At 50.0% G+C, this 15,173-nt stretch overlaps 1 protein-coding gene across 1 annotated transcript in view; it reads right to left on the bottom strand.

Moving 5' to 3' along the window:
* The window catches only part of PAPPA2 (pappalysin 2), a 154,988-nt gene that overhangs the window by 120,426 nt on the left and 19,389 nt on the right, over positions 1 to 15,173 (bottom strand). Inside the window, exon 2 of the mRNA XM_038757813.1 lies at positions 10,066 to 11,134. Within this exon, the coding sequence (XP_038613741.1) occupies positions 10,066 to 11,134 (1,069 nt within the window). The remainder of the gene's footprint in view (positions 1 to 10,065; positions 11,135 to 15,173) is intronic.

Genomic DNA, 15,173 nt, shown 5'->3' with positions numbered 1-15,173 from the left:
GGCATGAAAGCAAGAGGTAGAAAAAGATAGAATGGGAAGCATTTTCCTGGAAATGTTATTACATCTAAAAACAAAACAAAACCAAAAAACTTGTCTCGTCAAATCCTGATAAGTTATAATATCAACATCTTCAGAAGAGTCTCCAAGACTGAATGGAGAATGGAGAAGGATTTTCCATTGGAAAATCCCTCCTGGGACTTCCATGGGGCAAATGTAACCCATGGCAACCAACTAAATCTTACAGGGAAAGCACTATACCTATGGGGGTAGACTTTTGTGCCTCAAGGTGCTAATCCCATCCCAGAGTCCATTCCGTGAGTCCTGTTGCCAGCAGGTGCACCTGACACTCTTCATTCCAGTCATTTTGAGGCCTCATCCCTGTTATTTCTTCAACTCCAGGCAGGCTGCAGCAAGTTTAAAAGGATGGTGGAAGAACCTCTGGGCAGCAGCTGTCAATCAAGTGGACTCCCTGGCCAATTGAGAGGAATGCCTGAGGCTGACATCAAATGGCAGGAACCAGTCCAACCTAACGGCCTGCTCCTGAGTACGACCATTTGTACTGCTTGCTGATCCCTCTTTGGGAGCACAGAGAGAGAGCCTGACACATATTTATGTATGTTAATGTCTGTCTCCCCGTCTAGACCATAAGTTCACTGTGGGCAGGGAATGTGTCTACCACCTCTGTTACACTGTACTCTCCCAAGCACTTCCTATAGTGCTCTGCACACAGTAAGCCTTCAATAAATACCATTGATTGATTGACTGGATACTGATGATGGTCTCTAAGTCACCATCAGTATCCAAATAGACGTGACGAATGCAATCCATCCTGTGGGGAGGCTGGCTGAAAGGGGAAATGAAGTTTTATTCTTGGGCAAAAGAATCCAGAGAACTTAAGCCTCCATTCCCAGTTTAAGAAAACCAACTTCATTTCCAGAGGAAGAGCAGACAAACTGTAAGGCCAAATGAAAGTCCTTTGGAAAAACAAGCAAACAAACAAAACCCCAAAACTCAAATTTAACCTACTGATGTTGTCATTACCTAGTGAAGGAAATCCAGCCTGATCAGAAAGCAACCATAAGCGACCCAAGCAGTGAGTGGCCTTCTTAAAAAGCCTGGCCAGCCAATTGGAGAACAGTCTTTAAAATCACCCAAGCAATGTAGATTTCACCTTGCATTGTACAAGTGCACTGATCAGTGCCTACCAAAGGCATGATTCTGTGCTGGCTCAGGAAGGTATGTAGTTAAATTGAAAAACAAATTCCTCCCTTCTGGGAGCCTACCGCCTGACAGAAACTAGTCAGCCTTTTTGCCAAAATCCAGGGAATGGGGAGGGGAACACATTCTCATTCTCTCATTCATATTCTCTTCCACTCCTCTCCCTCTCCCTTCTTCCTCTCTTTCTCTTTCTTTTTCTTTCTCTTTCTCTCTTTCTTGCAAGTCATTCAACTTCTCTGGGTCTCAGTTTCCTCGTCTGTAAAATAGTGATTGAATCCTCTCCTTCCTACTTTGATTGAGATGATTTTCATTCTGAGGGCCCGGGGTGAAAAAAGGATGAAGGCTTCAAGGGGGAGTGGGAACTGGGAAGGGATGGCTTCAAAGAGTGGACCAGACAGAAAGCATTCATCTGGGGGTGCTTTCATCCCTGAAAAGAAACTCTCAAGCCTGGTCAGACACCAGGGATGAACAAGGCTGGGAGCCCCCATCAAACAGTTGTGGGAATGGTCATCTCCCTTACACCAAAGGAGTGGGCGCCTATGGGAGGTGGCTGGGGGGGTCGGGGGGAGCCCACCACTTGTTTCCATACTGTAGAAGAGAACTCCTGAAACCTAGATTTGACTCCGACTGCCTCGCAGTGAAGGAGATGACAAACCTTCATTTGGAAAGATTGCCCAGTTCACGTAGAAACATTTGGAGAGCCAATCAGTGGTATTTATTGAGTGCTTACTGTGTGCAGAGCACTGTACTAACCGCTGAGGAGAGTACAATTTAACAGAGTTGGTAGACAAGATCCCAACCCACAGGAGTTCACAGTCTAGAGGAGGAGGTTCCTGTCTAGGTCACCTCTTTTCACTGTGGCTCCGTCAATCGATCAATGGTACTTATTAATTATTGAGAGTTTATTACATGCAGAGCACTGTTCTAAGAGCTTGGGAGAGTTCAGCGCAACAGAATGGGCATGCTGCTTGAAGGAGAGGGTAAAGATTTTTCCAAGAGGTGGCCTGCCCTCAAGGAGCTTTCAGTTTAATCGAGGATACACCCTAAAATTACAGATAGAGGGAAGAAATTGAGCAAGGTGGCCTAGTGGAAAGAGCATGGAATGGGGAGTTAGGCAACTTGGGCTCTAATCCCAGTTCAGACACTTGCCTGCTGTGTGACCTTGAGTAAGTCACTTAACTTCTCTGTGCCTCAGTTCCTCAACTGTAAAATGGGGATTCAATACCTATTCCCCCTCCCACCTAGACTGTGAGCTCTTTGTGGGACATGGACTATATACAATTGTAGTCTATCTACCCAGTGCTTAGGATGGTGCCCGTGATATAGTAAGCACTCATTAGATAGCCCAATTATTTATTCTTCTGGGCATGGGGGTCGAATAAGGAATCACCGCATTGTACAAGTGGGTAAAGTGAGGTTTGGGAAAGCTGAGTGACTTTTCTTAATTGACACGAGGAAGTAGGAGAGACAAGAGGATGGCCTGAGGTTCCTGATTCTCTCTCCACAATTCCCTCCCACCTTGCCTGGCAGAAGAAGTGGGAGTGTTCTCCAAATGCTTCATGAGAGACAATCACAGGTGAAGCGAGGTCTCGATTTTTTTTTCCCTGTCTCACCCTAATAGGTTTTGGCTTGGGTTCTTATTGGAAACGTTTGAGTTTGCACTGTTCATTTCAAGGGACCTCTGGCTGCCAGAACCTCTTTAACTGCTCAATTATCCATCCAGCCAATGGTGAATCACCAGAAACACAACGTAGATCTGCCCATCTCTTTCAGAGTATGAAAAAGGCACACTGAACTGTGAGACAGAAGGACAGTTGTTCGAAGCAGATGAAGACATGAGGTCAATGTAGGAGAAACTAAGTGGGAGCTGGCGTGGCCAACTGTGGATCCTTCAACAGTAGAAATGTAGCCAGAGGGGATAATGGGAATTCCTTTCACTGGGAACCCCGTTCATTCACTTGTAGTCCACTAAATGAGATTGCAGAACCACACATTTCTCCTTCCTTTCCCACTTTCCCTCCTGAACTTGGCAACACGAAGACCAAGAAATCCTAAGTTCAATAATGATAATAATGACTGTGGTATTTCTTAGGCGCTTACTATGTGCCAACCCCTGTAGATACAAGATAATCAGGTCGGAATCAGTCGCTGTCCCACATGGGGCTCACAGTGTAAGGAATGTACAAGGCAGGAGGGGGACTGGTGAATGTCAATCAATCAACTGTATTTATTGAGTGCTTATAAGTGCAGAACACTGGACTAAGCACTTGGGAGAGTACAATACAACAAAGGTGGTAGACATGTTCCCTGTCCACTTCAAGCTTGCAGTCCAGAGGGTGAATGTCTCCAGGAAGTGGGCTAAACCTGTAGCTTTCCTCTTGATTCTTCTCACCTTTTGGGGCACTAACTACAGCACCCCACAAGTCTCCATCACTTCCCGTGCTCAGTGTGGAGAAAGTGCTTCAGGGTACATGAGGTAGGATGGGCAAATGGAAAAGGCATCAGATTGGGGGAATCAATCAACCAGTGGTATTTCTTGAGTGCTTACTGTTTGCAGAGTACTAAGCGCTTGGGAGAGTCCAATAAACCAGAGTTGGGAGACACATTTCTTGTGGAAGTCTGGAGACCCGGGTTCTCTCCCCAGCTCTGCCACCCGCCTGCTGCATGACCTAGGATGAGTCACTTTAATTAATCAATCGCATTTATTGAACACTTACTGTGTGCAGAACACTTAACTTCTCTAGCTCAAGCTTCTCACAAGTAAAATGGGGGATAAAGCACCTTTTCTCCCTTCCTCTTAAATGGTAAGTGCCATTTGGGACAGGGACATGTCCGATCTCACCATCCTGTATCTACACCTGTACGGTCTGTATCCTCAGACTGAAAGCTTCATTTTCCCCCTCGGCCTCACGGCACTATGTACACATCCATTATTTACTTATTTATATTAATGTCTGTTTCTCCTTCCGGACTGTATGCTCGTTGTGGGCAGGCAATGCTAACCTTCTCGCTGTGCCTCGATCTCGCCACCGACCCTGCACCCACATCCTGCCTCTGGCCTGGAATGTCCTCCCTCCTCAAATCCGACAGACAATTACTCTCCCCCACTTCAAAGCCTCATTGAAAGCACGCCTCCTCCTAGAGGCCTTCCCTGACTAAGTCCCCCCTTTCCTCTTCTCCCATTCCCTTATGCGTTGCCCTAACTTGCTTCCTTTGTTCTTCCCCTTTCCAGCTCCGCAGCACTTATGTACATATCTTTAATTAATTTATTTAATGTCTGTCTCCACTCTCCCAGACTGTAAGTTCGTTGTGGGCATGAAATGTGTCTGTTTACTGTTGTATTTTATTCTTCCAAGTGCTTAGTACAGTGCTCTGCACATAGTAGGTGTTCAATATGAGAAGCAGCGTGGCTCAGTGGAAAGAGCGCGGGCTTGGGAGTCAGAAGTCATGGGTTCGAATTCCGCCTCCCCCTCATGTCTGCTGTGTGACCTTGAGTAAGTCACTTCAATTCTCTGTGCCTCTGTTCCCTCATCTGTAAAATGGGGATTAAGACTGTGAGCCCCACATGGGACAACCTCATCTCCTTGTGTTCCCCCCAGCGCTTAGAACAGTGCTTTGCATATAGTAAGCGCTTAACAAATACCAACATTATCATTATTATGATTGAATGTTATACTGTACTCTCCCAAGCACTCACTACAGTGCTCTGCACAGTGAGAGCTCAATACATATGAATGACTGATTAAACTGTGGCCCCCACTTGAGACCTGATTGTCTTATATCTACCTCCACACTCAGTAGAGTGCTTGGCATATAGTAAGCACCGAATAAATACCACAGTTATTATTAATCATTCAGTGGCAGAGCCATGATTAGAACTCAGGTCCTCTGACCCCCGGCCCATACCCACTAAACCATGCAGCTTCCAGATGATTAAACTGCAGCCCAGAGATATTAGGTGACTCGGCCAAGGTCATACAGCAGAAGTGGCACAGCCAGGATTGGAAGCCGGGTCTCTTCATTCCCAGGTTTAAGTTCTTTCTACTAAGCCATACTGTTTCTTCACTTCTCTCCCCTCTGTTTTCAGAGAAGCCAAAGTCAGGTGGCTGGGGAGAGCCGGAGGAAGGCATCTGCAGGGAAGGGAAGTGGGAGTCTCCCTGAACAGTAGAGGCAAACTACCTCTATTTATCGAAGGGATTCGGTCAATATTTATTCATCCAAATTTTGCAGTAGGTTTTTTCTGTTTGCTCCTAGGCTTGCCCCACCCATGACCCTGTGGGCCCTAAGCAGGTGTCCTGCCCCTACCTTTCTTCTCAGAAAATATCTTTCAGGCGTAGAGTGGCCTGGACTAAGCAATTCAGGAGATCAGTTGGCCAGATCTACTCTTCCTCTGCGCTCTCCATGGCATGACAAAGCCAGGATCCCCTTTAGGGCGACACTTGGCTTCATGTTCACCAGTGCCTGAAAAGTTGTAAAAAGTTGCCCTGCTTGCAGCCAGACTTGGCTTAAACCACCATTCAAGTTCACTGGGTAAGTTCCTGGGACTTCAGGAGGCCTCTGGGAGAATATGGGGAGCAGGTTCAGACCTGTTCGGGGACGCTGATCCCAGGGTATTGACCAGGCTGGTTTCCTTAAGCCCACTAGGCCCACCTGCAAACTTTGGGCACTTGCTCCATTAAGAAGGGTGGCTATCAGGGCAGATATGATGAGCATGCTCCGGTGTAGGCTCGCCAGTGGTTACTTATGATTACCGTGGCATTTAGGGGTTCAGCCAAATTTGGGGCAGGCCTCAGGTCTACAGGAGACTTGCCAAGGTGGCCAGTCATGTGGCTCAGCACGGGCCGCTCCGATCTCCATGCGACTCTTATTAAACCGTGGTAATTTAAGAAGCAAGCACACAATTGCAGCAAAAAGACTGAAAACAAAAATCATCTCTGCTGTCACGCTCGCTCCCTCCCCTGAAGCACCCCCACCACCACTACCGCCCCACTGTTACCCCTGGCTTTTTCCAGGATGGGCCCCTCTCTGCTTACTCACTCTTCAAAGCAGGCCTTTCCTGTCACTCTGCCTACTCTGGAAGAAGAACAGGGGTTTCTCTGCCCATTCATCCTTGGACTTTTTCCTTGTTTCCCAATCCCTCTTCTTCTGTAGCAATCGCGATGCAGCTCAGGGCTCATGGCTCCGCACTGCATGGGCCCTTGCAGTCTGCTCCCCGGGCCAGTCGAGACAACCCTGGCATGGGGTCACTGGGACAGTGGCTTCCCCCAGGAGCCCAGCCATGGCGAGGGCAGGGCAAACCCCCACTTCGCTGACCTCCTGCGGGTGGCCTTGACTTGGGGGATTGGGCACAGCGTGCGGCTTTGGAGTTGTAGTGGTAGCATTTGGGTGCCCACTTTGGGGGAGGAAGGGGGCTGGGGAACCATACTAGGTGCTTGGGAAGAACAGAATCAAGAAGGCAACATATTCCCCCACCACAAGGAGCTTCGGAGCTCTTCTTCACTCTCCCTGACCATCCCTTTGCCTTTTTCCTTTCTCCAGCTTTGGTAGTACGGAGGGGAGAGGGTGCCTAGTAGCCTGGCACAAGCTAGGGGTGGATCTGATGGGATCCATCAGGGCTCCAGCCCACCCTAGCCTACCTCAGAGAAAGAAGCAAACTGGGAGACAAAGGGATGAAGCCGGGGCCCATCTCATGAGGACGCAGGTCTGGGATCCCCCAGTCCAGCCACTTAACACAAGTGAAGTCAGGGCTCTTGGTGGGAAACCAGGAATGCCTTATTCTGCCACTCACTGCTGGGGCATAGCAAGAGGACGGGACTAGAAATCAAAGTGGTGGCAGAGTGAGAAGAAGAAAAATATGACAAATCCACTAAAAGCAGGTGAAGATTTGAATGAAGCCGAATGGCCTAAAACAATATTGTCATCTCCCCAAGGGACCCAGGACTGGCATGCTAGCTCCTAAGCAAAGGCTCAGGGATCCTGAATAACTGAACACCAAATGGGCCGGGACACACTTCTGTTAAGCTGCTGGAGAACAACAAAGCAAGAGAGAAAAGCTGTTCCAAGGAACTCCCCCAAAACTCTAGGGTTGGAACAACGTGTGCTGGGGTGGGAGGATATAAAGCAACTCCTCTGGGCTGGTTGATTCCTTTAAAGCTTATCTGCAAAAGCTAGTCACAGGCATATATGGTTTCTTTGTCTATCTCCCTTCACCAGCTGAAGTAAGAAAGGGAGATTTCTACCACTTACTCACATTGAGATGAAGTCCCCGAATGTGGTTACTGTTTGGCTTTTGCCTTTCCTCTTGCTCACCTCTCTTCCCTCGCTGCACTCTCCTATCCTTCATACCCATTCCTCCAGCCCCCGACCCCCAGCCCCATTCAGGTTTTCGTTAGCTTTGGGGAACTTTCAATCCCAACTTCAAACAAAAAGGGCAACGAAGGCTGGACGATGTTTAGCAGAGCTGCAGGGCCACAGTCAGATCCTTCTAGACTCTAAGCTTCTTGTGGGCAGGGAATGTGTCTGTTTATTGTTATATTGTACTCTCCCAAGTGCTTAAGCACTCAATATTGTTGAATGAATGAATAAATTGCTCCTCGGGTTGGCTGGGACAAACAGGAGGGCCAGGTAGACCAGGCGAATGCCTGCCATGATGCCAAGAGGGGGGCAAATTTCTCTACCTGTTTCTCCTAGCGCACACTTCCCTAGAAGCTGTCCCTGGGGTCTCCTGGTCCAGGAGGCATCATGGTGGTGATTTAACTCTAAGCTACTAGATGTGAGCCCCTGTCTGGATAAGAAAGGAGTGGTGAGCTGAGCCAGTCCAGTAGAGACAAACCACCCGAGGCAGAGGGGGACACGGCCAAAGACAAACAATGAGTCACTGACACACATTGAGACAGTGGCCTCACCGCACACTGCAGAAAACAAATTTTTGGTCACCCATTGTCTCTAACACAGCATGGACTGGGACAGGCTGACTGATGGCCTTGTTAAACCATGTTGAGCCACTTGTTTTTGTTTTGTGTGTGCTTTTTTGTGCAAAAATAATGGGGTCAGAGACAAAAGACAGATTCACAGTCACGGAGCTCTGCTATGATAGGCTGGGGAAAAGATGGAGAGGAAAGAATAATAATAATAATGGTATTTGTTAAGCATTTAATATGTGCCAAGCACTGAGGCAGACACAATCTCATCGGATCAGAAAGACCCTGTCCCACATGCATCCCTGTCATTTCACTCATGCAAGGTGGAGGAGGACACCAAAAACTCACTGGGCTAAGAAAATGGTTGGGTCAAAGTGGAGCAGTACAGGGGATGCCCAGTTGTGCCCGGGCCCAGCATTCAGCTCCCAGCGAGGCACAGATTTGAGTGGGCCGGGGATCTTGGACTATGGGATTTCATTTCTTCATGTCCTGACAGCACCTCTCCCAGGTGGAGCCGCTAAAAGGCTGGAGGAGGGCGGCTCTGGCTTGCCCCTTCCTTGCTCAACTTCCAAACAAGTTCCCTCTGAGTCCACCCCTACCCCGTGTCTTCCTTGGAAACACCTGGGCACATGGCCATCCTACCACCTCGACCATCAGGGCCACGAAGATTTGATCCGGGGCCCTTTGTCTCCTTCCTCCTAGCTAGAACTTTCCTCTGATTAGGAGCCCTACCTGGGACAGGGACGGTGTCGATCTGATTATCCTGCACCTAACCCACTGCTCAAGACAGGGCTTGCCACACAGTAAACGCTTAATACAACCATCATCACCTTATTACTATGAATGATTAATTGATAAACTGGACACCTAGCTTTTCAACTTTTTTGGCTTTGAGGTTCATAGAGTAACGGTGAGGTTGCCTATGCTCCTGAGAATAAATTTGGTGAAGAGTGGCAATGCTGGAGGACAGCCGTTTCAACAGATTTTTCAGAAGACTGGCTTGCTCGTGCAATTGCAGCGACTGATTCTGCCAGTTGTCTGACTGTCCCTGAGCCCAGCTCCTTCACCCCTGCACACAGCCTGTTGGCTCATGATCCGGGCTGCTGGTCCACTTCACTCTTGCAACTTCTGCTTTGAGTCTCTAGGCACTTTGGAGCCCAATGGACTGTCTTTAAAACACTCTTTACCATGGGCTGTTTTGGGGGTTTTTTTCTCCATGTTTTTCTGAATTACTTTTTTTTTTTTGCCACCTCCCATCCCCAACCCCTGCCAGAGTGGGAAAAATTTCCAACAGTGACAATAGACAGGAAAGGATAACCCACCCTTTTCCATATGCATGGAAATGCCTGTCTCCCCCTCTAGACTGTAAGCTCGTTACAGGCAGGGAAGTATCTGCTAATTCTGTTGTACTGTACTCTCCCCTCTGGTCATTTTTCTCAACTGAGGATGGGAGCTCGCAGATCCACACCAGTGCATGAAGACTGCTGTGATCCTTGGTACAACCGAGGGTCAGTATTGAACCCCCACTGAAGCCCTTGGCAAGATGGGTTCAGTGTGACAACAGGGCTCCCTGGGGGGCGGCAAGCGACACAGAGGAAGTGGGTCCCGGTGGGGAGGTGGGGGGTGTTGGGAGGCTCAAGGCCTTCAGCATGGTGGCTTAGTGAGTGGAAAGAGCATGGGCTTGGGAATCAGAGGTCATGGGTTCTAATCCCGGCTCCTCTGCCACTTGTCAGCTGTGTGACTTTGGACAAGTCACTTCACTTCTCTAGGCCTCAGTGACCTCATCTGTAAAATGGGATTGAAGACTATGAGCCCCAGGTGGGACAACCTGAATACTTTGTCTCTGCCCCAGCGCTTAGAACAGAGCTCGGCACATAGTGAGCACTTAATAAATCTCATCGTTATCATTATTATTATTCCCGCTTACCTCCTGGGTGAGTCAGGGTCAAAGCAGGTCTTGCGCACATCGGTCACCTTGGGGTCACAGCAGTCGCCGTCGTCAAAGTCGTCCAGCATGTTGTTGCACTCCATGTGGCAGATGCCGTCGCGACGGTTCCAGGAGAAGCAGCGGCCCTGCAGGCCGCAGTCGCCTCCGTCGTAGCCGGTCAGCGGGTGCTCGCACTCGGGGTCGCAGTGGTCGTTGCCGATCTTGCTGGGTTCGCAGTTGACCAGCACGACCCGGTGGCGCAGGGTGGAGTCACGCACCTCGTGGACGCTTAGCTCCCAGCTGATGTTGTAGCGGCCGAAGGCCAGGGTCAGGGCCTGGTGCTGCCGGGCGATCTGCTCGGGCCCCACCACCGGGTGCAGCCCCGCCGAGTCCAGCACGTTCACCACCCGGTAGCGGATGACCTTCTCCCGCCGCAGAGGCCAGTGCACGTTGTACTGGGAGATGAGCTCCACGTTGTCGCAGGCAGCCCGCCCGCATGGCGGGGGCGCCAGGGGCCGCAGGGCCTCGGGCTCAGCCACCCGCAGGACCTCCACCTGTGGGTACTCCCCGTCCTTGAAGGTCACCCACTGCCCCTCCAAGGAGGCCAGGTGGGTGGTGAGTACGGGGGTGTGGCCGAGGCCGCCAGCCGCACCCGGCTGCAGGAAGCCCCGCTGGAGGCCACCCTGCGGGAGGGCGACGTCCCAGAGGGCCAGGAAGCCCAGGTGACCGCGGAACCCGTGCCCGTCGCCCGAGCCATCGCCGCCCAGGAGTAAGGCGCGACACGAGGCCATGAACGAGCTGTGTAGGGGCCCCGATGGGCCCGGGCCGCTGGCCACCCGGGTGCCATCCACGTACAGGGCCAACCGCCGGCCGTCATAGGTGGCCGCCACATGGGTCCAGGCGCCGGGCCGGTAGCGGCTGTGCCCAGTCACCGCGGTGGCCTGCTGCACACGGTCGGTCCGGAGGGAGAAGAAGAAGCGGGCATCCTTCCTCCCCTGCCGTGCCGTGGAGCGGATCCCCAAGGCCCAGCCTTTGTCACTGACTGGGTGGGAGCAGTTGTCGAACACACCTGTCGGGGGGGGGGGGGGGGGGGGGGGGGGGGGGAGGGGGGAGGAAGGGGGGGAGGGGAGGGGAGGAGAGGGGAGGAGAGGGGAGGAGAGGGGAGGAGAGGGGAGGAGAGGGAAGAAGAGAGGAGAAAAGAAAATCCATGAATACACACCGCCTGGGAGCACACCTTTGAAGGTTTTCAACGCAAAGGCACAACAAACCAGATTCCCCATCCAGATCTTGACCTCCCAGTACATTTTAGGGCCTTGCCTCCAGCCCAAAAAAGGAGCTGAGAGTTTGAGTGCTTTTGATCTCTGTGGGACAAAAAACTATAAAAAAAACAGGGCCATCAGAGGGGTAAGCCAAGGTGAACAGTTTGTATGCTCCCAACCGTTTAATGCAATGCTCCTCAAACAAGCGCTCAATAGTAGAAGCAGAGGTGTTTGCGGAGCACTGGAGAGCAAGACCCTGTGTTAAGCAATAAAATACTGACTGACAACCCCTGCCTCCACAAGAGAGGCTGGAGACCAAATTGTCCAGGGCAGGGAGTTGATAGTTGTAGCCCAGGCCCCACTCCTGTTTCTCTCTCCCCCTTACCCTTTTAGTGACACCCTCTCCTAATTCATTCAAAACACCTAAGGGCAAATCGTCACCCTCAGAAAAGGCACTAACTATCGCTACCAGTAGACAGACCAAGCAGCATGGCCTAGGGACCAGAGCACAGGCCTGAGTGTCAGGAGACCTGGGTTTGAATTCCAGCTCTGCCACTTGCCTGCTGTTTGACTCTGGGCAAGTCCCTTAACTTCTCTGTGCCCCCACTTCTCATCTGTAAAATGAAGACAAAATACCTGTTCTCTCTCCTACTCAATCAATGGTATTTACTGAGTACTTACTAAGTACAGAGCAGTGTAGTAAGTGCTTGGGTTGGGAGGGTACAATAGAAGAGAGTTAGCGGACAAGTTCCCGGCCTATAACGGATTTACAGTCTAGCAGGGGAGACAACAAGACTATGAGTCCCATGTGGGATAAGGACTGTCTGACTGGATTATCTTGTATTGACCCCAGTACTTAGGTCAGTACTTGGCCCATACAGGTGCTTAACAAACCACTTCTGCTATTATTATTGTTAATATTAACCACTGAAAAATAGTTGCTTGAGTGAAGAGGTTAATCAGGCATTCCACCGGTCACTAAAACCTGCATCCTCCCTAAACCAGAACGTCCACCTGTCCATGACCTCCCAAGGGCAAGGGACCCTGCTCCAATCAATCAATGACATTTATTGAGCGTTTACTATGTGCAGAGCCCTGAAGAAAGTGTTTGCGAGAGTACAATACAACAGAATTAGCAGATCCGTTCCCTGCCCCTAACAAGCCATGTCCAGTATTTCCTATACACCTTGGGCAGCCGCACCCATCATCATTCCCCAGGCATTGGGACTAAATCAGTATGGTATTTAAATACTAGGTGGCAAGCCCTGTGCTAAATACCGGAATAGGAGGAAGACTGACAGGTCAGACAAGAGAAGCAGCACAGCTTAGGGGAATGAGCATGGGCCTGGGTTCTAATCCTGCCTTTACCAACTGATTGCTGTGGGCAAGTCACTTAACTTCTTTGTGCCTCAGTTTCCACAACTGTAAAATGGGGAGTAAATCCTACTCCTTCCTACTGAGACTGTGAGTCCCATGTGGACAGTGACTGTGTCCGATCTAATAAACTGGTATCTACCCCACTGCTTAGAACAGTGCTTGACACATGGTAAATGCTTAAGAAAACACTTGTCTTAGGCTGTCAAGTTGTCTCTGACCCATAGCGACGTCATGGACACATCTCTCCCAGAATGCCATAAAACAAAAACACAAACAGACACAGTCTCTGTCCTGCTTGGGGATCACAACCTAAGCGGTAGGGAGAATAAGTGTCTGAGCCGCATTTTACTGGCACAGAGAAGTTAAGTGACTCGTCCAAGGTCCCACAGCAGGTCAGTGGCAGAGCTGGGCCTAGCACCCAAATCATCGGATTTCCAGCCCTATGCTCTCTCCACTAGGCTGCCACCATCTCCCATGTCAGAGAAGCCAGTGGTAGCAAAAAATTACAAAGTCAGCTGCTTGGAGCACACACACACACACACACACACACACACACACACACACACACACCACACACACCCAGCATTAGGACTTCTCACATGGTGGGGCACTCATTCAGTTGTATTTATTGAGTGCTTACCGTGGGCAGAGCACTGTGCTAAGAGCTTGGGAAAGTACAACACAACAATGAACAGATACATTCCCTGCCCATAAGGAGTTTACAGTCTAGAGTGGGGGAGACAAACATCAATAGAAATAAACAAATTACAGATATGTACATAAGTGCCATGGGGCTGGGAGGAGGGAATAATCAAGGGAGCAAATCAGGGGGACTCAGAAGGCAATGGGAGAAGAGGAAAGGAGAGGCTCCAAGCTCCAAGCACTCTGTCTGGGGCCCTGCAGATGGGGAGGGATGAGCTTCCCCACCCACTACTCAAGAAGCAGCAGCACAGCCTAGTGGAAAGAGTACTGGCCCGGGAGTCAGAGGACCTGGGTTCTAATCCTGCCTCTGCCAAATGCTTGCTGTGTGACCTTGGGCAAATCACTTCACCTCTGTCGTCCTAGAGCCCCCCCTTTTCCCTCTCCTCCTCCTCCTCCCCTCCCCATCGCCCCCTCCCTCCCTCTGCCCTACCCCCTTCCAATCCCCACAGCACTTGTATATATCTGTACATATTACTCTATTTTATTTGTACATATTTATTACTCTACTTTATTAATGATGTGTATATAGCTATAATTCCATTTATTCTGATGACATTGACACCTGTCTACTTGTTTTGTTGTCTGTCTCTCCCTTCTAGGCTGTGAGCCCGTTGTTGGGTATGGACCATCTCTATATGTTGCAGATTTGTACTTCCCAAGGGCTTAGTATAGTGCTCTGCACACAGTAAGCGCTCAATAGATATGATTGAATGAATGAATGAATAGAGTGTGAGCCCCTTGCAGGCACAGGGAGTGTTTCCAACCTAATTAACTCGTATCTACTCCAGCGTTTAGAACAGTGTTGGGCACACAGGAAGCGCTTAATGAATATCATAAAAAAAGAAGATCCGGGCTGCCAAGCACTGTTCTAAGCGCTGGGGTAGATACAAGGTTATCCGGTTGTCCCACATGGGCCTCAGTCTTAATCCCCATTTTACAGATGAGGCAACTGAGGCCCAGAGAAGCTAAGTGACTTGCCCAAAGTCACACAGCTGACAAGTGGAGGAGCCGGGATTAGAATTTACGACCTCTGACTCCCAAGCCCGGGCTCTTTCCACTAAGCCCCACTGCTTCTCGTTGGGACAATTGGCAACCCAGAGATGGCTTAACCTGTTGTGACATTACCAACCCACTTTTGGTAGCCTCCCATGCCTGCCGAGTAGGAAGGCACTCAACCACTCTCCTCTGCTAATCACATAGACCTCAAGAAGTCACTAGTCCAGCTGCCTGCTTCCAAGGTGTCAAATGCCAAGTTTATTGATTTGGAGAATTGCATTGATTGGACACAGATGTTGAGGGGTAGGGGAGCAGGAGGAGCTAGGAGCTCTGATTAGTAGTTTCACATTCCCCACAACGAGCATTAAAAACAACACACACACACCCCGCAAAAAAAGCCCTGTCCTTTGGGGTCTTTAACTTCTATGGTACGATTGCAGCTTCAGACCAAGTCAACCCTGTGTAACTTTTATAAGCTACCAAAGACTCTTCTTTTGAATTCCTCCCAAATCAGCTAGCCATGGCTCTGCTGAGGTCAGCAGTACAAAACTGGCCTGAGCTGTCCTCCAGGACAGAGAGCAGTCCCTCCTCCTTCTCTAACCTTGACAGCTGAGTCACTTCCAGAGCAGGCTGGAGGCCTTTCTGGTTCAGGGGGCCCTGCAAGGCTGGTTCAGTTCTAGACCGCAGGTAGTGGGTCTGGAGGCTTCTAGATTGAAGCTGGGAAACAGCGAAGCCAAGTGGATAAAGCATGGGCCTGGGATACAGAGGATTGGG

The sequence above is a fragment of the Tachyglossus aculeatus genome, chromosome 16 (assembly GCF_015852505.1).
Source record: "Tachyglossus aculeatus isolate mTacAcu1 chromosome 16, mTacAcu1.pri, whole genome shotgun sequence".
NCBI classification, from domain to species: Eukaryota; Metazoa; Chordata; class Mammalia; order Monotremata; family Tachyglossidae; genus Tachyglossus; species Tachyglossus aculeatus.
This window is presented reverse-complemented; position numbering and strand designations above follow the sequence as displayed.